Raw genomic sequence first — 22,401 nt, forward strand, 5'->3', positions numbered from 1 at the left:
CATCTCGATAGACACAGAAAAATCCTTTGATAAAGTACAATACCAATTCATAATAAAATCCTACAAAATGTTTGAATGGACAATTTTTATCTCAATATGCTAAAAGCAATCTATGACAAACCAACAGGCTATATCTGACTAACTGGACAAAAACTGAAGGCTTTCACTGTAAAATCAGAAATAAGAAAAGGATGTCCCCTATCACCACTCTTATTCAATATAGTTCTGGAAACACTAGACAAGAGAGACAAGAGGAATAAGGATGGGAAAGGAAGTAGTTAATTTATCAATATTCACAAATGACATGATACTCTATATAGAAGACCCCAAAACACCACCAAAAGACTCATAGATTTAATAACCAAATTCAGTAGTGTAGCTGGATACATCAACACTAAAAAATCATTAGCCTCACTGAGAAAGAAACTAGGGAATCAGAAACTTTCACAATGCATTAAAAAAATAATATACCCAGGAATCAGTGTAATGAAGAAGTAAAAGATCTCTCTACATTGAAAATTACAGTGCTCTGAAAAAGGAGATTGAAAAGCCTATCATAAGATGGAAATCGATCCCCTGCCCTTGGGTAGCAAGGACAAAATATAGTGAAAATGGCCTTACTTCAAAAATTGTCATACAGATTTAATGCAGTGCTGATCCAAATTCCTGCAGCATATCATACAGAATTAGAGAAAGCAATCCTAAAATTCATTTGGAACCAGAAGAGCCTTAGAATAGCATAGGCAATCGTTATGATCCATATCTGGATGTCCTCCCAAAGCCTCATGTGGTCATGGGGTGGGGGATGGTTTTAGGAACTGAATTTAGAAATTTAGAAATTCAGAAATTTAGAATTTAGAAATTTAGAAATTTAGAAATTCAATTTGTGACTGATTCATGGACCAGTGCTGGGACTAAGCGTGTGAGTTCTATACCCACGTAGGGCAGGTAACCTGCATATGAGCTAAGTGACAGAAAGAGATCTCTACCCCCCACCTCCCCGGGTGTTGCTTTTGCTTTCTTACACCATGAACTGTTGATTCTCTGCCACGTACCACCCTGCTTGGAGCCAGCTGATTATGAACTGAAATCTTCGCAAACTGAGATAAATAAATCTTACATCCATTTAACTTTGTGTGTTGGGAATTTTTGCTCAGGAACAAGAGAAAAGTACCTAAGACAGAATTTGGTACCAGTAGAGTCATTGCTGTGACCATGTGGTTCAGGAACCTTTGAGAATGGGTTGCAGGAACAGTTTTGAGAAGTTCTGAGATGCTGGCTGAAAAAACAGAGCTGGAACACTGTAGGCTGTTCTTTATCGGAGATTCTAGTCAAAGTTCAGAAGAACAGAAGGCTGACAGAAATCCTGCAGGTAAAGACCATCATCAGAGTGAAGAGATAACCCATACTGTAGGAAAATTTTTTTGCCAGCTGCTGTTCCTCAGATAAAGGACTACTATCTAGAAAATATAAAGAACTCAAAAAATTGGATCCACCAAATTTAAAGGCCTGATCCAAAAATGGGCATTTCTGAAATAAACATTTCTCAGACAAAGAAGTAGAAACAGCAAATAAATAAATAAGTATATGTTCAACATCATTGGTCATTCAAGAAATGCAAATTAAAATAATGATGAAAATCCATTTCAGCCCACAAAGAATGGCTATTATCAAGAAGTCAACCAATAACAAATGCTGGTGGGACTCTGGGGAAAAAGGAACGCTTCTCTACTGTAGGTGGGAGCATAGACTGGTACAACTATTGTGGAAATCAGGGTGGAGATTTGTCCAAAAACTAGGACCAATGGTTCCATTCAATCCAGCTATTCCCCTTCTGGGTATCTTTCCAAAAGAATTAAAGCTACCATACCATAGCAATACATGTATACTCATGTTTATAGCAGCACAGTTTATAATAGCCAAATCTTGGAAATAGCCCAAATGCCCATCAATTGATGAAAGGATAAAGAAGATATGGTTTTCTTTAATACAATGAAGTACTATAAAGAAGGATAAGCCTGAGCCATTTCTAGGTAAATGGATGTACTTTGAGGCCACTCTCTTAAGCGAAACAAATTGGACACACGTGCACACGGCACATTGTTTCTCTTGTGTGGGAAATTGGAAGTGTGAGTAAGGACCAGAATGTATAATAAATATTTTGAAATAGGAAGAAATGTTCTAATGGGAAGGAGAATTTGGAGTGGGGAAGAGAAAAGAAAAAAATTACAAGAAAAGAAGGAAAAATGGAAACAAAGATTTTGTAACTAAGAAGGAGAAGAAAGGTTAAAGGGAGGGTAGGGGGACGGGGGAAAGAATCAAGTTGTCAGTTTCAAACTCCTTCTAATGAATGTGATCATTATGTATACCTAAAATATATCAATAAACAATAAGGAATAAATACTTAAAATAGGCACAAAAGAGAAAATAAATACATTTAAAAGAAGAAAGGAGAGCATCACAAATGTGAGAATGGAATGACAGTCTGTTAAAATAATCAGAAAGAAACAGACATGGAGGAAAGAAATAGACATTCTGTTAATAAAAATAAAGTAATGGAGATTAAGATCTCTGCAGGCTAAATGGGAACATTAGACATGACTAAAAAGAGAATTAAAAAATCAAAAAGCAAGAGATCCAGAGAACATGGTGCACAGATAGCAGCAGCTACGCAGGCTCTCTCTGAGACCCAACTTAGAATCCAGGAATGGTGCGGAGGGAGGAATCCTAACCAAGAGGAGATATACCCTGCTGACCCAAAAACGAACTGGGCTGAGAGATACCAACTGGAAATGCAATCCTGGTGCTATAACAGGAACAGATAAAGCCTGAGTGTGGAAGCTGGAGCCCGTGCCATTGAAAGCCGCGATTTGGGTTTCCTGCCACCGTGGTTGCAGCTGAATCTGCTCGGCAGGGAGAGAGATGCGTGAAAGCTCTGAGAATGGGAATCGGTGAATGGAGTTGAGAGCGGGACAGGTGGGGAGCCGTGCATTGACCTCTGGTGAGTGAGGGAAACTGGGAATCTCCCACGGTCTAGGAGGCACCAACAGAGGACATTCTGGGACCAGGCAGACTTGCTGGAACAGGGAGCTGTAGTGACTTCAGTCACATATCCACCTCTCAAGTGGGATTGGTGAGCAGTGCCTAGCCTACATGATGCTGCTGGCTGAGACCCAGTAGGCTAGCACAACCCAGATCCCAGTGCCTGAAGGTGCCTCAGCCTTTTGGTAGGTTGACCTGGAGGGGCAGGCCCCGCATAGGCTGCCTGGTCCGTAACTCTCAGGTGCGCTGCGGTGGGTGGGAACACCTAGCCGGCACAATTCAGTCAGATTGTGGCCGACAGGGAAGGAAGCTGAGCCTCCTATATACGCTTGCATATATAAGGAACAAAGAATAGGGGAAGAGGGAGCAACAAGAATGGCTCCTCGGCCCCTAATCCTGAGAAGCAGGCAATAGCAGACACGCCACCAATAGACATAAAAGGCTATCTCCAGAGCCTCATAGACGAGTTCAGGAATGAAGTTATTAATGACCTGAAGCAAGACATAAGCACAATAGTCAGAGAAATGCTAAGCACCACCCAAGAAAAAGCAGATGGTGGAATGGAAGAACAGAAAAAGAGGGGAGAATTATTTGATGGAGAAAATAGAGAACACATAGAATACGTGAAGCAGGTTCAAAGAGATTACCAGGAAACTAAAAACTCTATCGAAAACTGGCATAACAGCTTGAAAGAAACTAAGGATAGATTATCTGAACTGGAGGGCAGATTTGTAATATGGGAGCATGAAACGAAAAACTTCTTAAAAATAACAAAAAACACCCAGTAACAATACAAAAACTAGAAAATGATAAGAGGATCTATAACTTAAGAATTAAGAACATAAGAGAAGAAGTAGGGACACAAACAAATGGACTACAAAAGCTATTCACAGAAATAATCCAAGAGAATTCCCTAATTTAGCAAATGGTAAAGATACTCAGATATATGAGGCATACAGGACTCCAGCTACCTACAACCCAAATAGAGATACACCCAGGCATATAATAATCAAAATTCCAGAAATCCAATATAAGAACAGAATATTAAAAGCTGTCAGAGACAAGAAACAAATCACTTACAAGGGAACACCCATCAGAATTACAGCAGACTTCTTGGCACACACCATCAAATCACGAAGAGCATGGGGGAAATAATTCAAGCTTTGAAAGATAATAACCTCCAGACAAGATTGAGATATCCTGCACAACTATCCCTGGAAATTGATGGAAAAACAAGGTGCTTTCAGGAACTAAGGGAATATGCAACCACCAATTCAACTCTACAGAGAATACTGCAGGATATTCTAAAAAAGAAAAATATGAAGAATCCAGAAATAGTGGCAGAGAGGCCACAATGAATGGAACAGAAAACAAAATGAAGACAGGCTGACAACTAATGACAGAAAAAGAGCTCAAGAGAAATGAGGCAGAGAAGATTGGATGATAGGAACAGCTATCTTGGAGAAAACAATGTCATAATAGGTAGTGCTGACTTGGTATCATCTTATTTTGAAGTCCCATAAGCTTTTGTTCTTCTGTCTCCATAGGTCTTAACATGTTGTATCTTATTGGATTTTATTATATGTGATAGTATAAACAAAAACTTTTATAGACAAGGAGATTATACAGAAACCATAGTTCATTATCTGTTAGTTGATTCTAAATACCCTGTAATACTGTCATTCTCTTGAATAGTTATACATTGTGTTGATATATTTGATGCTACAGTATACAAAGTTATACTCAAAGATCTCAAGGAAAGAGACAATATGGTAACTACTTTTATGTCGGGATTATCTTGTGGTGAAACACTATTTTGCTTAAATGGTTATGTATTGATCTGCACTGTTTAGTTGTTATGCCCTCTTTTATCTCAATCTCCATTTTATTATTTACTTTTTTATTTTTATCCTTTTAATTAAAGGAAAAATAAATTTAAAGAAAAGCAGGACATATTATAGTAACCCACTTTGATACTCTATTAACTTGATTTGAAGCCTTGTATTGCTCTCACCATCTTGTTTTGACTGATGTTCCTGTATTCTGCTTTGCTGATAGTACCAGGTTTGAAAGTTTAGGCAGCAGCTGTGAAGATAATGGGATTCATTATGACGCCTATACTGATTGACTATTATCTACTTTTGAAGACCTGTAATGTCTCCAATGTTTTGTTTTTGTTGGTTTCGTTCTTTACTGTTTTGTTCAATTTTATTATAACTGATGATATAGGCAATACTATTTGAGATAGCGGGAGGCATTATGGTAACCATTGTTGACCACCTTGTATTAGGTTTTTACATTATCTATTATGTCCACCCTTTTGATTTAACCAATTCTGTTCTGTTAAATCACATTTGGTTTTACTCTCCTCCAAAAAAAGCAATAAGAACTGTGGGAGCAATAAAACCCAAAATGTGTAATAGCCATTGTACAAAAGAGAGGAAAAGAAAGAGCTCTAAATAGTATAACTGCATGTAAATTTAAGTGTATAAGATAGACAATGATATTACTGAGTTTTGTTGGATCAGTGAACAGAACTGTTTGCAGTCTCGCTGTTTGAATGTCCACTTTATATGCTTTAATCTTGTAACTTGAACAAATATTTCTAAGATGACGATATGTAATCCATTAACTAGTGATCTCCTACTGTTTATTTTTTTCTGAAATTCTGTATAACTTGTACCCTTTTTCTTTTTTTTTTCTTTTTCTCCTTAAATAAAAAAAATCAAAAAGCAGATCTAAAGATAATGCCATTTCAAAACATTTCCTTATGCATAAAAAGGAGACAGAAAGGGTAGCAAATATGGAAGAGAGGTTGATATATGTAGCAGAATGAGTAAGCAGATACATGTGTCTCAAAATGTGCAGAAAATCCATGTTTTCAAAAGTACAAGAATATATTGAATTGAGAGAGCAACATTTTATTGTGTTTTGTTTTGTTTTTTGTTTTTTGGTACTGGGGATAAAACTCACGACCTCGCACTTACTAGGCAACTGCTTGAAGTGCTGAGCTAAATCCCCAGCCCTTAAAAATCACAATAATATAAATATTAGATTTAGGACATGCTTCCCTGCAGGATGGAGGCATTAGGCACTGGGTCACGTGGGACACGTAGAGCTTGAGAGATCCTGGCCACATTCTTTCCTTAAGGTGAGTAGAAAGTTCAAAGGCGTTGCATTCTACTGTTCTTTATTCCTTAAAATATAAATACTCTTTGGTATGTTGTCACTATTCATTAAAAACATTGTACAAGTAGCCTGAAAGGAAAAACTTTGCATTGCTAACTTCGATTGTACTTGAGTCATAAAACTATGGTGGCTTTAATTTTCATCGGCTTTGATAGTTTTAAATAGCCCCTCAAGAGACTATTAAGGCTTACAATAAAATATAATGATATAATAAACACTATTTTTGCAAGAACAAAGTATATCTTTCTCCAAAATAATAAATGTATTTTCATAAGACAGCAAACTCCAATCACCTTTTTGGGTAGGATGTTTTCTTTTATTTACATATTCCTATGCATCAGAGTGAAAAGGCTCTTTTGAATTCTACTTTTTTTCTAGTTTCCAATTATTTCAGGAAGCCTTTTAACTACTCTTTGGAACTTAGGTAGGTTCTTAAATACTTCAATCTCTTAATTATATTTAATAAGAAATTAATTAGAGATATGAGACTGTAAAATTATAATAACACTGGTGAGATTTAAACTTGTTTCAGACAGAGTCTGTGGCAGATAACATTGGTTTGATTTCGACTTGATTTCTCTTGTAGGAAAAGAGAGTTAAAATAGAGCCCGTGGTAAGGAAAGCACTGACTCGGAGGTCGTTAGAGAATTTGCTCAGGCTTCAAAGCACTTTTGATAACTAATGACTAATCCAAGAAAAGAAAAATACTCGTTTAAAGTCCAAACTGGAACAGCTATTAAGTTACAACTCAAAAAGTCATTTCAGGGAAGTAAAAACTTCAAAATACATTGGAAGTTGCTTCAGTTTTTCTAACATAAAACATAAGGCAACTTGTATCTGAAACTTCTAGCTCAAACAGGAATTTGTACTTAAAGTCATGAATATTTTGTTTCTAGTCATATTTATTGAGGTATAATTCATATAAAAATGAAGCATGCAGATGTTAAGCATAAAGTTTGAAGCAGTTGTCAAAAACACACACACCTGCATAACCCACAAATACATAAAGATATAGATAATTTCTCTATTGTCTCAGAAATTCCCCTTGTGTTTCTGTCTTGTTAGCCCGTAAGTATATGAAACAACTGTCCAGAGTTCCATCACATGGATTAGATTTGATTTTTCTAGAATCGTACTTACTCTTGTGTTTGGTTTCTTTCACTGAACAGTCTGCTTTAAAAATGTGTCTAAACTATGAATTTGCTATGCATTTTTCTGTCATTGGTGGTCACCTGAACTGAGGCCTGTTTTTATGACCACATATGAAGCTGTTGTGAACATTTTTGTGTAACACTTTGGTGAACAATAGATTTCAACTTTTTGCATTAAATACCGAGGTGTGGCATAGTCCTACAGTAACATACATTTAGCTCTTTAAAAACTGCTAAAGACATCTCTAAAGTATTTGTATCATTCCATACTCTCACTGTTGCAGTCTGAGAGCTTTGGTGGGCCTACTTTTTGCCAGTATTTTGTAGCCTGTCTTTTTACTGATTTCATTGATTTTAGGGGCTATAATTTTCTCTTCTTGAATTATCTTGTCTACTCTGCATAGGAGGGCAGTCTGGTTTCACAAATTGGGAATCACTTTTTCTTCCTATTTTTTGCTTGAAACTAAATATCTTTTGTAAAACAGATGTTGTGAAATGGGAAGAAACTGTACAAGAGGAGAGAAACTGAGGTGAGGGAAAGAAACAAAGAGAGAAGGGAAAATATATGCGTATACAAGATAATTAAGGGTCAGAGTGCTAATTTCTCTTAGTTCGTTGAAAAGAAAGTTTTGTGCTAACATGAGTTAGCCAGTTTTCCATGCCTCCATCCTGTACCGTGAGCAACTCTTTTGAAGATAGCAATATGCAATGTATTAACCATTGTTTCTCTCCTATTAGCTTGCTTTGGAATTTTGTTTCATTTTTTAAAATTGTCTTTCCTTTTTAAAAGAAAAAGAAAAAGAATCTACATGTCTTGCTTTCTTGTTGCTGAGATACAATACACAAGGTTTATCCAGGCTCACATTTTAGAAGCTTCAAACACAGAGGTAGGCTCAAACACAGAAAATGGCATGGTGGAAAGATGCTCGTGTCATGGCAGCCAGGAAGCAGAGAGAGAAAGGAAGAGCCAGGAAGGGACATTCCCCAAGTGTCAGACCATTCCAATGGACCCTACGTTCTAACAACAAGCCAGCCGTATCGCCGCCATGATTCAGTCACCTTACAAAGGCCTGCTGTGAGCACATGACACTTCGAGGAACATCCTCGATCTGAACCATAACCCCGTAGGGCCTTTTACATCCTGCTTTAAACGCTGATTTTGATTTCTTTAACAAGAATACAGCTCTTGAGATTCTCCACATAATTGTTTTTTCCAGCTAACCTGGTTTATGACTTTTTTCCAAGCAGATTATATATATATACACACATATATATCACATTTATCATACAGTTTATACTGTACACAATTTGTTTTTTCCTTCATCTTCCTACTCATCATGGGTTTTTTTTGGAATTTTTTGTACATTTAAAATTTGCCCATTCGCCGAAGTTGATTAATTTACTGGCATAAAATTGCTTATCATCTTTTTATCTTTTAATACCTATAGAATGTGTAATGATATCCTATTATTCTTAATGGTGGCAATTTGGGCTTTATTTCTTTTGAATATGACATTCATCAATTTCATTAATCTTTTCAAAGAATTCATTTTTAAATTATTCACTGCCCATTTTGTCCATTTTCTATTTCATTGATTTCAGCATTTTATTTATATTGAGTTAAACGGCTGATTAGTCCCGCTGCTCCTGCTTCTCCTTCTCTTCCTCCTTCTCCCTCTTCTTCTTCTTCTATTGTTGCTCCAGTCCAGAGCCTGTTATTTCTAGACAAGCACTCTCCCACCAAGCCACGCCTCCGGCCTGTTCTAACTCCTTAGGTTGGAAATACAAGCATTTCATAACTTTGCTGATTCTCTGTCCCTTTATTTTTCACACATATTGCTCCCCCCTTTTTTTTTCTATTAGTTCCTTCCACGTTTATCACAGATATTTTAAGTTGCCTAATGCTTGGCCTAGCCTTTCTGCCATCTGTAGTTCTTCCTCAGTGAGGATTCCTTCTTTCAGAGTAGGGCACACTGGTGGTCTTTATCTCACTGTCTTTAAATGCTAACAAGCCCAGGCATTTTCCTTTCATTTGCCGTTGTGGCATCCAGCTGGTCTACAAGGATACAGCAGGTGACTCCCTTAGCTAAGTTTCATTGTTTTTTTTTTTTTCTTCTTTCATTCTCAACTTTCTTTTCTTGAACTGAAACTAGGAATTTTTAGGCATTCAATTTGTCGTTGTAGAAGCAATGTTTCCTTGTGACTTTGTATTTCCTACACTGTATATGGGTACAAAATGACCAATATATATTTAAATAATTTAAGTGTCACTTAAATCTGCCTGCCCCATATGAAATTCTTCAGTAAGCTTATTTTTCCGTCTTCAGGAAGACAATGATTACATGAGCTTGGATTTGATTTCGGGATTCCTCAGTGTTGATGAAGTTACTTTCAGTATAATGTAAGTTTTGTGACTGTCACAGCGATGATGTCTAGTTTAAGTGAACCTTATCTAAGCAGCTCCCTTAGCTGCGACTTCTCCTCTCCCTCCTCTTTTCTACTCCTCATCCTGCCGCCTAAGATCTTTTATTTTTCCTGATCCACTGTACACCTGCCACCCCTTGGCTTTGGAACCCTTCAGGCATGCCCTGCAGCCCAGCTGACAATGATCTTCATGATCTGCACAACCGCCTTCATTGAAGATCACAAACTGTGCATTTCATTTTTATCCAACAGCTCTCTAAACTCTATTGTTTAGTATCCAGAAAAAAGTTAATTTAGTCCATTTGAGATAAACTCAGTGAATTCATGGTTTTCTGCCTTCCCATTGTCTTTTCTAGACTGAAAGTCTCATTCCTGACTCCATCTCGGAACATTTCAGCTCCCATTACTCTTCCGCTCCGATGTCTGAGTTTTACCCTCCATTTACTGCTGTGATTTCTTCTTCCCCTCCTTCGGTCCAGCATCACAAATCCAAAGGTTCTTAATGTTAGTGACCGAAAATTCTTTTGGCTATTTCCATCTCCTGGTTGATCTTGCAAGGAACATATGCAGCTTCCTATGATGCTTTTGCATATTCATTGCAGTACTCAGAAATTCCTAGTGTACTCTCTACTGCTATAGTAATGTAAAAAATTCTCCAGGGCTTACCCAGCAACCAAGACAGGCACCAAAGCATATAATGTCTTAGTTTCAACAATTTCAAACTTATATGGACACTGCTATTTTCCCTTGAAGTTCAGGTTTATTTTATCTTAGGTGGAAGTTATAAAACCTGATTATGACTCTTCACGTATTCTTTCAAAGATCTCTACCTTATTCATGAACCACTGATTTTGAAACTCACAAGCAAAAGCTTCCACCTTCATTTTCTGGTTCTATTGGGTCAACTCCCATTGAGGAAAATACGGATGCCTGTCTAATGACTTTAAGGCAGAGAGGATGCACCGGAGACAGACAGTAATGTGGAAAACATGAAAGTGAAACATTGTTGGTCATATTTGAGAACACTCACATCAACTTATGTTTACCTTTTTCAAATGAAGGTACTTGGGGGAAAGCAAGAAAATAAATAGAGATATCATTTTCTGCAATATTGCTAGAAATTATTTAAGGATGATGTTCCTCCTCCTTTATCAGCAGAGCACATACTTGGGTGATTTTCCTGTCGTGGCCACATAATCATTCATCACTCGTCTCTATCTTGTACCTAAGATTGTAACACACATCCAGGAATAGTGACCAAGGGATGAGCTGTGGTCTACAGTGGATGGCCAGCGTCACTCATTATACAGGATTCCCCCTGAAAGCATAGATTTTAAGCAAGCCTCTGAGAGTTAAGAACACTATAAAAGTTGATGGCTACTTAACACACTGCAAAGAAATCCATGCCTGTTTTTCCTGAGCTTTTTTCTGCATGTTTTACTTGTAGCATAATGTAAAATCATAGCATCCAGTGGGAATCAAGAAACCAAAGAAGAAGTGATATTGCCCAAATGGAAAAGAGGTCTCTCATTCAAAGACTTAACAATCTCTATCATAAATTTATGTTTCTGTGGCAAGAAATATATTCCTTAAAAAAAAAAGTGCATGTGCTGAAGTACAATTTTGACTGTTATTTTTTAAACAGAAACAATGATCGTCATGATTTTGGGAAAATCATCATGTATTAGAAGATTTGTCCTATGGCTTTCAAAGAGGTTGGTATATAAATAAAGCAGAGTAATTTTAAAAAATTGACAATGACAAAAACAATGAAATGACCATTTAAAAATTTTTGTTATTGATAAAGTTAAATATTTTTATGTTGTAAAACTGCTTGGAAGTAAAAATTAGATCAAGAAGCCTCTGAATTATTTTAAAAATTAATTAGATGTATAGTAGCATATGGGATTTATACTTAGGTCTATTATAGTTCAGGGATCATCACTGCATTAATTAGCTTTTCTTGTGCAGTGATTCAAAATGGATGCTATATTAGCACAGACCTTTATTGGGGTTGAAGTTGTGAGAAATGGCTGGGTGGTACCAGTTAGGTCATGACTCACTCACTCTGGGACTTGGCAGGTTGGTGTGGGACTGGGCAGTTGGTTGGTTCAATTTTAGCTGTAGCGATGGCTACAATTCTTGTCATCCAGCCAGTTAGCCTGGGATCTTTTTTTTGGTGGCATCAAACAGAAGCCAGTTTCCCAAAGCCCAAGAACTAGTAAGCTTCTGTGTCAAGGCTCATGGTGGTATACAACATTCATATACAATATATTCCCATTGTAAAAAGATTGGAATTCTAGTTATGGCTTAGATAAAAACTCCGATTCAGTGTTTGTCTCTTTTGCTCCCCATGGTAAATTTATAGGGTCTACCTCTTGATGTTAAGGGACACGCATAGAAAGATTAATCTGTGGATATATTATAATCTCCCACAAGTGTACTTTTATTTAACAAGGAACAGTTATTCTATTTATATTTTAGCTGTAAAAAATATCTAGTGTGACTAGATGATGCTTTGCATTGTAAAGCTTCATGTAGTTGGTATCATATAGTGAGTATTCCTTTATGATTTCTTATTCAACATTCATGATAATTTGGTTGACTTATCGCATTGAACATAGCTGTGGTTTTATCATTTTCATTTCTGTGTGGTAGTCCACTGTATGAATACAAATATGAATCTTTGGGTTATTTCCAACTTCTAGCTATTAAGATTAAGTCTATTGTGAACGTTACTGGACCTATCTTTTGGTGCACATGTATACACATTTCTGTTGAATATATGATAAACAGTGGAATTACTGAATCACAGGAAAACACATACTCAAATTGAACTAATACTTTTCAGATAATTTAATCATATTTTCATACATATTTTCTCTTTATTTTGGTGTCGTAGGCATTAAGCTAATGCATGCTTCCCTTCTATTGCTCTACCATTAAGCACTGATTGGGTTAACAGTAGTTGAAATATAGAACTGACTTCCAAGTCAACAGTGTTTGATGGCTGCTTTTCTCACTACATCTCTCTCACTCTACGAGCCTCTTTCTCTTATCACTACAGCAACACTTGCCTTTGGCCCCAGTGAGCTATGCTTAACAGGTTGTAACTATGAATGGGACTATTTGTACTACTATAGCAGCATCTTTCATGAACCACAAACACAATTTTCCTCCTCTCTTTGCCTCTATGGAAAAACTCCATTAGATTTTTGTTCTTTCAACAAAAATCAAAATAAAACAAACAAATGAACAAAAACCAAAACCCAAAAAAATACATTAAGAACATAAGCAAAATTATTCTCAGAACTTGAGAAAGTGATACTTACTTTTTCCCCTCTATTCCAAGGAAGCATCTCTACATGCATTTGTCCATAACGAGATTTTCAGACTAACTTTATATTGTGGAAAAAGACTAAAATACGTGGAAAAAGACTAAAATATGTGGAAAAAGACTGTAATATGACTGGCAGACCACATCAGTTGTTAATGTTACATCAGTTGGGATGTGCTCAAATATCTGTGGTTTAAAAGAGATGAAATTTTCCAAAACTGTTAGTTAATCCTTTCTACTATTATTATTATTAAACCAATTTTTGTTTGTGAATTGAATTCTGGCATTTGTGCAATACTTTTCAAAGCTAGAGTTCTGTAGAAAACAGAGGTTCTGTGTATTTATAAAAAGAAACACTGATTTCTAATAACCTCATGTGAATTCACTTATCTAGGTTTTCCCTAGTGTTAGAGTCTTTCAAAGGTCCTTTGCTGTATTTTGCTGTCATTTGTATTGGGTATGCATTTATTTCCATTTACAGTCAAAGTAAAGTGCTAACACAAAAGGAAAGTATGAAAGGTTGCCCTTACCTCACACGATTCCAACCTATTTGTCAGTAGGAATCAGTGAATTAACATGAATGCTTTTAGTTTAGCTGGTTCAAATCCATAGCACAATAGCTTATGTAGAAAGGAATGCATTGGCCTATTAAGTCTAGCTCAAATGAGTTTCAGTTCAGGCCAGACATTATTGGGACTTCTCCTCCATCTGGCCCAGCTTCCTCTCGAGCTGCACTGATCCTCCTGTCACAAAATAAGCTTTTCTTACTGGGTAGTAGATAACAAGCACTCACTGAGCTCCTCTCCTGCTCTGGGACATGACCTGGGCTTCATAACTGAAATACTGGAGGACTCAGAACCGCTCAGGTTAGGGTACCCTCACTTCTGAACGATACGCAGTGCCCAGAGGAATGGGTTGCTTGGTGTGAGATGCCATGGGGTTCCCTAGTGGCAGGCAGGCTTACCACAATCAGCTGCTCAGGGAGAGGAGCAATCATCAGACCAACCCAGCAAATGTTCAGCACAGCCCTCATGAAGGCGTCACATTCCTTGGCCACAAAAGTAGTTTCCAGAAGAGAGATACCTTCTTATGCAATGCGTGGGGCTATATAAATAAAACTCATAAGGTCTTTGAATTCATACCAAAGATGCTTACTCCAGATCCTTCATTTCCAGGAGGTAAATTGACTTGCTAGATTCATTTTCAACTACTGAACCTCTTATGTTCAGTCTTGTAATGCATGAAATTACTAATTAAGCAGTTAACTGACCTTAGCTCCCATTTATTTGACTTTCATGGAACTGTTTGATCAAAAATTGAGGTGTCTGCCAGAGTGAACTTGAATGTAGAGTGAAGTATGAATTTGGGGTGATGACGTGTCCACGTATGCTCATTAACTGTAAAAATGCACAACTCTGGTGAAGGACGCTAATAATGGTGAGAAGTCTTCAACTGGCTCATTTCTGCTGTTAACCTTAAACTGTTCTAAACACAGGCTATTAAAACATTTTTTAAAATAGATAAGAAATAAGTTGTTGGGGTCTTGGATAACCTAATTTTTTAATAATAGAATAAAATCATTCAATAGTCACAGATGGTTGTTTTTCATTCATAAGAGTTGGTTATAATACATGGCCAGAGTAAGAAACCAGAACCTGTATGGGACACTTCCATTAATAGGCTAATCATGCTTCCATTTGCAGAAATCCCATTCAAATGTCAATTAGACTATCTGCCCAGAAGGAGGTATCAAGAGTATCCTGTCAAACAAAACAGTTGGGATAGCGCTGTGCATTTCTCTATTAAATGATGAGTTTCTTGCTTAAAACAAATCAAGAAAACAAGATGGTAACATGTTAACGCACTTTAGATGAATGGATGAATGATGGGACACAGCACCAGCTCAACTAACAAGTATGAACTACATGCTAGGGCCATGGCAGGGGCAATTAGTTAGAGAAGGTTCTGCCCCCAACCCCAACCCCCGGGGCATCTCTGGGAAAGTACAGACATACTGTTAGAGCTGGGAGATCTGTGTTCATGGCATTGTCTTAACCACTCTCCTGATCACTGGGATGAAATACCTGACACCCACAACTTAAGGAAAGGATTCATTTTGGCTCCTGGTTTTAGAAGTTTCAGTCCATGCTTTACTGGCTCACATGCAGAAATGGCACAGTGGACGGGCCTGCTGTGGCGGAAAGCTGCTCACATATGGCAGCCAAGAAGTAGAGGCAGAAGGGAAGAGCTGGGAGGGAGCTGCACCTTTCCAGTTCACACCTCTAGTGACCTGCCTCTTCCAACCAGACCCCACTTCCTAGCAAGTCAGTGACAGTGCCACCATAGTCCAATTACCTTCACCTCACCATTGAACACGTGAGGCTTTGGGGGAGATTCCAGATTTAAACCATAATGGGCACCTAGCAGGTAAGGCTGGCGATGCGAAACATCCTGGTACAAGCAGGGCAGCCCTATGCATACAACAACAATTTAATTGGTTTAACATGTTAACAGTGTTGAGGTCGACAACTGGTCTACAGCAAGTTGAGGAGAGGAAAAGACAATATTTAAGGCCAAATTTCCTCAAGATTATACAACTATTTGATGGAAGGAAGAGATAACAAAAATCTTTCTGTGTAAGAGCCAATTATAAAGTTTTCAACCATATTTGCTTCAGCTTACTGACAGAGAAAAACCATGGCTATGTTCTACAACAGTGAACATTTTATACACAGCAAGGTAAGTATACTGGATCTTGAAAGATTTGGACAGGCCAACTGAAGAGTGTATTTTAGATGATATGAATAAAAGCAGATATCCAGTGGCAAAAAACAGAAACTCCAGCCGTGTTTTCAGGGCAGGAAATAAACCAGTCCAGCCACAGAAAGGTTTGTGTCAAGGCGATCATAAGGAATAACCAAAAGACAAGCTTTCACTGTTAACTGTGATATGGTGGCTCAAGGAGTCCTGGCTTTTCCTGTCTTACCTGCACAGATATCAGTGTGTGAGGTGCAAAACTGGGGATACCTCTTACACTTCGGTTCCTCTAAAAATCAGACACTAACACGCCTGTCACACAGTGAAGCTCAAAGGATGGCAGCTCCTAGCACAAACATCAAGGAAGGACAAGCTGAACTTGAACTCTGAAAGAGACTAAAGTAGCAGGTCAGGAATTTAATCTTATGGTCTCACTGACGTTGTGAAATGTGGTGACAGCATAGATAACGCTATAGATTAACCTGAATCTAGGTAGGTGACATGCAGGGAGTCACCCCATTGTCTGCTTAGCTTTTCTGAATTATTAACATTTTTTGAAGAACACATTTTTGATTTTTAAACTTATCACTGTTTCTTCCTGTAAGAATTTAGGTTCACTCAGAATAAACAGGTCCTTGTTTATGTATCACTGCTCAGCAGTTAGCAAAGTACCTGGCCCATGGCAGTTATCAGTAAATTATTGTCCTATATTCCAGATTCAAAATAAAAGTAATAAGGACCAGACCATGGTGGTGGTACTAGGGTAGAAAGATGCTGACTTTTATAAAAGGCATAATGAAATATCTTCATTGGGGCCTAGGGGACTAGCAGAACAGACTTCGAAGTGACAGGAGATTGGTACAACAAACTGCAGAGAAGTAGAAAAAGATGCAGATCTGAGAAAAAAATGAATTTGTTTTGTGGGCAGCAGGACTTACAGGGAAGAGACCAATGAACTAAAGTGGATAAAGGTCTTAGAGCACCGCTAGACAGGACTTCTGAGGTTAACAGAGCAGAGGAGGTTTCTCAAGAAAGGGAAGCCTCGTTTCCCCACTAGATGAGGGTAGGAACTGCAAAGTGACCCAGCATGTCACATCAACATTGAGTAACAAGTAATTTTTGAGGGAACAGTGAAGTCACAAAGCTCATCCTGGATTGGCTACCCCAAAGCTAGCTTAGCTGTAAATCATTCTGTAGGCTGAGTAACTTTGACCTGCTTTAAAGATCACTGTTAATACCTGTCTAAAAACCAGAAGCCACGTAACAATTCTGATTCTTTCTCTAGGACACGGGTAAATGGTCAACCTCAGGCCTTTATTTCTAGTCAGGACTGGATTGGAACAAGAGCTGCCACCCAGAAACGACTTCAACTTATGACCCAATGCAATTTGTCTTGTTTGTGCCACTTACCACAATGGACCTTAACTTAACCAAATGCAGCACCCCAGAGAGAAGAAAGTTACCAACGAGACTCTGAATTACAAACAAGGATGCTGTGCACCAGCTTAACAGATACCTAGCTTCACCGAAACACTCGAGAAAATAACGATTACCTAATTTGTTCAAGGCAGTATGGACACCAAACTTACAATAAATCTACCTAATAAAAGGTTTATATTTCCTAAACCAAACAGTAAACTGAAATGCAATTACATATAAAAAGCCACTGAAAGTAGGTCTGTAAATAATTAGAAATATTATCAGAAAAAATGTTTGGGGGGGAATCACTGATTCAATGAACGTTTGACTGTTTTATTCACAAAATATAAGCAAGACTTACAGTCCTTTTCTGTTGAAACTTTTCTCTCCCAATAGTTTGACAAGGAGCCCCCTGAATGTATCAAGTATAAAACATGTTAAAATGAAAAATTTTTTAAATTTACAAATACAAAGCAGTATTTTATACAAGAGCCCTATAAAGTTCATCAATGTTTTAAAAAATACTTTCAACTGAATTTAAAACATGTTCAGTTTATGTTAGTTTGTAGAATTACTTGTCTCTTCTCCGGTCCTGACTTTTCTTTGACTCCCTGGAATGTTCAGAGTATCTGCTTGATTTTTCCCACCGTCTCTCCGCACCATTCTGATACCTGTCTTCTTCACTCTTTGAGCTTGCATGTTTTCTAGTCTTTTCTCTTGACTTTGATCTCTCTGTTCTTCTAGAATTCTCACTGTCCTGATTTCGAAGTCTGTAATTCTCATTTTCCAAAAAAATATGTCTTCTCTCTCCTCTCTTCTTTTCTGGATCACCATGCTTATCTTCCCAGTCCACACGCGTCTCTGGGTCTCGGCCATTCCCAACCCTGCTGTAACTGTTCCCTTCGGAAAGGCCGCTCCTGTCGGATGCATGCTTTGTCATGGGATCTCTCCAGTGCTGATCTCTGGAATTCGGACTTCTGTGCTTTTCTGTTCTCCTTTCTCTCTCAGACCTTGCTTCCTGGTGCCTCTGCTCTGCTCTTCTTTCTTCCTGTCTCCTGTCGTTTGCTTGTTGGCTCCTGACTGACTTATCTCCACCTTTACCTCTGGTCTTCCCTCGTGCCTTCTTTCTCATATCTTTACCTGCACGTGTAAAATGAAACACAGGTAGCTCTTATTTCAATTCATAATTTAACAATAACCTTTACTGACATATTGTAGATTTCTCATTCATAAAAACTGTATGCAAAGCCACACTGATCACACTGATGACAAAGTATTTTACAAGCTGTTAGTTTTTTTAAGACTATACAATATCTTAACATTAGTTACTAAAGTACTCTATCAGCCTCGGGACAATAAACAGGAATTTTGAGCTATAGCAAATGTAGCAAAAATATATAATTAAGTAGATAGAAATGATTGCATTTCACTTTATATACCTCATGCCAAAACTGAAATCCCAGCCCTTGTACATTATATCACATGGAATATAACGTTACTATTTTATCTGCAGTCAAAATACAATTACCATGCAAACCAGCAACGTCACTGGGACAACTAGGTTTAATAGCACTAATGTACATTTTCCAAGTAAAAACTTCTCTATGAAACCACAGCTGTGTTCCCTGGTGTTAGCAGAGAGCCCTGGCTGCACCAATGAGAGGCGCCACGATAGGATCTAGTCACAGCCTCTACAAGAGCCAAGAGCCTTAGTTTCTGAAAAAGCTCTTCTGAAAAAACTTGAACATTTTATTGTTTAATCACAAATACAAATATAAAACACAGTGAAACAACTCAGTATTTTAAGTTTATAAAATCTGTCTTATTTACTTTGGGTACATAAAATTTGCTGAGATGATTAAAATGTCTGTCAAAAATCCCCAGGTATACAGAAAGAAAAGGGCAGAAAATTGCCCATTCTTGTCCACACTCTACCTAAATTTCCACCTATCCCGCTCTTCGTTTCTTCTGCCAAGTTCCTCTTCCACCCTGGCACACAGTATACGAGCTGGTCTGTGGCGCAGCACTTGTCTCTCTGGCTCCTGCCAGGCAGCTCGGCTGAGCGCGCTCCCCACACAGAGGCCACCTGGCTCCGCGCTGGGCCAGGGCGCCCTGACCCTCCCCAACCACTCCAGGGCTCCGCGACATTCAAGCCCAGCCACATGACTATAAGCAGTCTCTTCCGTGTGCTTCACAATTTTCTAATTCAAGGGCAGTTCATACTGCTCTTAGATTATTCAATATTTTATTAATAAAACAAATGTCTCTAGCAAAATTGGGTGATAAAGCAAATTAACTTTGCATCAGCAAGCTTCCTGACTGCAGCAGTTCATGGTGTGCTATCATCTGTTCTCGAAACAAATACCATGAAATAAATTCTGTAGAATTCAGAGAAAAATGAACAGTGTTTGTATATTTCAACTTAAGAAAAAGTTCTTGTGAACAAATGGAATCTCACTGTAATAATAAAAAACAGCGAGAACCCACAATTCTGGAGGCCACATGACAGGTAAAAATCACTGAAATATAACAACGTAAGAAACAAGAGGGTGAAGATTAATTATCAGCCTTTCTACTTAAGTCTGCAGGGAAAAATGCTTCCTCTCTAAAATACAGCATTAAAAAACAAAATAAAACAAAACAACATAGAACATAAGCTGACAAGTTTTTATTCAGACCAAGATGCTGTAATTCAAGAAAGCAGAGCTAATCTTGAGTAAAGTAATAAAGAACTTTTCAGAAAATATGAACTAGAATGAAAATTTGAAAAAATATTTCAACTACAGCATTTCTGTTTCCAAGTAGGATAAAGAAGATTGCAGAATATCTGTGCTCATGCTGAAAATAACTAGAAACACTAAACAAAACTGTAAAATCTTCCTTTCAAAGGTACTGTCGATCTAGAAATACCTGTGATGCTGCAATGGAAGGCAGTGTTGAGGGGAAGGATGGGGACAGGTCCAAAGAAGATGAGTCAAGAAGTCTTAACTGCTGAAGGTGAGACGTTTAGAATAAAATAAATGATAGTGTTGCACTTAAATCCAGAGTAACATAAACACACATGAGGCTATACTGTCATCATTATATGGCTGAATAAATACATGGGAGAAGAGGAATAACACTTACCAGAATAAATGACTATAAGTAGAAGAAAATAACAGAAAAAAAAATCATTATTAGACAAAGAACACAGTAATAAATGTTGCTAAAAAAATTCCAAACATGGTTTGCAAATTTAGTGAATGAGCTGGGTGTGGTGGCGTACACTGTAATCCCAGAACTCGGGAGGCTGAGGCAGGAAGATTGCCCTGAATTTAAGGTCAGCCTGGGCTGCATGGTGATTCAAAGCCAGCCCAAATTACAGAGGAAAACCCAGTCTCAAAAAAAGTGAGTGAAAGCTAGAAAAAGAGTTGCATAGGATTAAATGATCTCCTTTCAGGCATTTAATGTAATGAAGGAAAACCACTTCTGTGAAGACATTCAGTGTATGGCATCTTACTCAAGGGATCAAGGTTATGGTCACAAAAGTAAAACGCACCCATATTGTAAGCCCCTGATCGCATGCATTATAAACACCACATAATTTCTATGGTATTCTTACCAAAGACTGCCTACCTCTATTCTTTTTTTTTGTTTTTTGTTTTGTAACTTCAAAGCAGAAAAAAAAGGATAGAAATGATCAGAATTCCAAAATAGACAATAGATATTGTAATAATGAAAGGGAAAGAAAGCGCTCAAAAGGACAGAACTACTGGGACGGGGAAAGGAAAAAATCACATGGATGTTGGTGAACAGATCTAAATGTATGCATGTGGGTGTACGCTAGATAAATAACTGTACTACTACTCTCTCTCAGTTCATCAAAAGAACAGCTTGTGCTGTGATTGTTTGATCACTTGTATCTAGATTTTGTAACTTGGGCAACTAGTTCTGAGATAACAATGTGCAATATATGAACTAGGGTTAATTCCCTACTTTTTTTTTTTCCTTTTTGAAATTCTGCTTACCCTTATTCTAATCATGAGGAAACATCAGACAAATATCTACACTGAGGACTACAAAATAGTGACCCGAGGACTACGGAAAGTATCCAAATCATTAAGCACAAAAAGCGTGGAGGTTGCATAAGACTGAAGAGAATGCAATTAAATGCAATAGGATCCTAAAAGACATTAACAACTAATGACATTAGTTTGTTGGATCCCGATAAACTTATTAACTTCTTTACTTTTAATGAATTAAATAAAGTCTGTAGCTTAGTTAACAATATCGTTAACATTCCAATGCTAATTTGTGTAGTTCAGCTAAAAGCAAATGGCGGTTATGTAAGACGCTAACATTAGGAGCAGCTTGGAGAGGGGGATATGTGCATTCTCTGAACTTTTTTGCAACTTTTCTCTAAGTCTAAAATTAGTTCAAAATAAAAAGTTAAAAAATAAATATATCAGGAAACTTATTTGAAAAATGAGGACTACAAGGGACAAAATTTCAAAAGACAGAATATCCTTCTACAGCCACTTTCTCCCTGGGGAACATCTGCTGATTCAGGGCCTCTGCTGAGGGAAAAGACAGAAAGAGCAGAGCTCTGGCAGCCTCCCAGGGCCGGAGAGGCAAAAACGAGACTAGCTATTATATGCAGTTAAAAAAAATTATACATCTATATCTGTATGTCTAAATCCAGAACACAGAAAGAATTTGTACAAACCAACACATAACTTTAAAAAAGCAAAAGCAAAAGACTTGAGGAGCTATTTAACAACAAACAAAAAAATACATCCAAATGACCAACAATAAACTAACCAACAGTCAACTTCATTAGTATTCAAGGAAACCACAAAATAAAAATACAACACAATACTATTACATGCCCATCAGAATGGCTAAAATGAGAAGGACTAGCCCCTCAGAAAACTGGCAGTAATTACTAAAGACAAACACAGGCAAATTTTATAACAATGATACTATCTGTAGGTACGTGCCTGAAAGAAATGTGTACATGCAGACACAGACAGACAAAGAGCCCAACTTATTATACTGACTGAAGATGAAGCCATGATAAATCGAAAAGCTCATGAAATGCAT

The 22,401-nt window shown here is 37.6% G+C and overlaps 1 protein-coding gene across 5 annotated transcripts in view; it reads right to left on the minus strand.

Annotated features, from left to right (window-relative positions):
• Positions 1-17,631: 17,631 nt before the first annotated feature.
• The window catches only part of Cwc22 (CWC22 spliceosome associated protein homolog), a 56,330-nt gene continuing 51,560 nt past the window's right edge, over positions 17,632-22,401 (minus strand). For all 5 annotated transcript variants that reach the window (XM_013142540.3, XM_003478504.5, XM_063259384.1 and 2 more), the window contains one exon: positions 17,632-18,459. In XM_013142540.3, coding sequence (XP_012997994.2) covers positions 17,891-18,459 — 569 coding nt within the window. In that variant the 3' untranslated portion in view covers positions 17,632-17,890. The remainder of the gene's footprint in view (positions 18,460-22,401) is intronic.

The sequence above is a fragment of the Cavia porcellus genome, unplaced genomic scaffold (assembly GCF_034190915.1).
Source record: "Cavia porcellus strain 051 isolate PalLab524CR breed Dunkin Hartley unplaced genomic scaffold, mCavPor4.1 scaffold_12, whole genome shotgun sequence".
Lineage (NCBI taxonomy): Eukaryota > Metazoa > Chordata > Mammalia > Rodentia > Caviidae > Cavia > Cavia porcellus.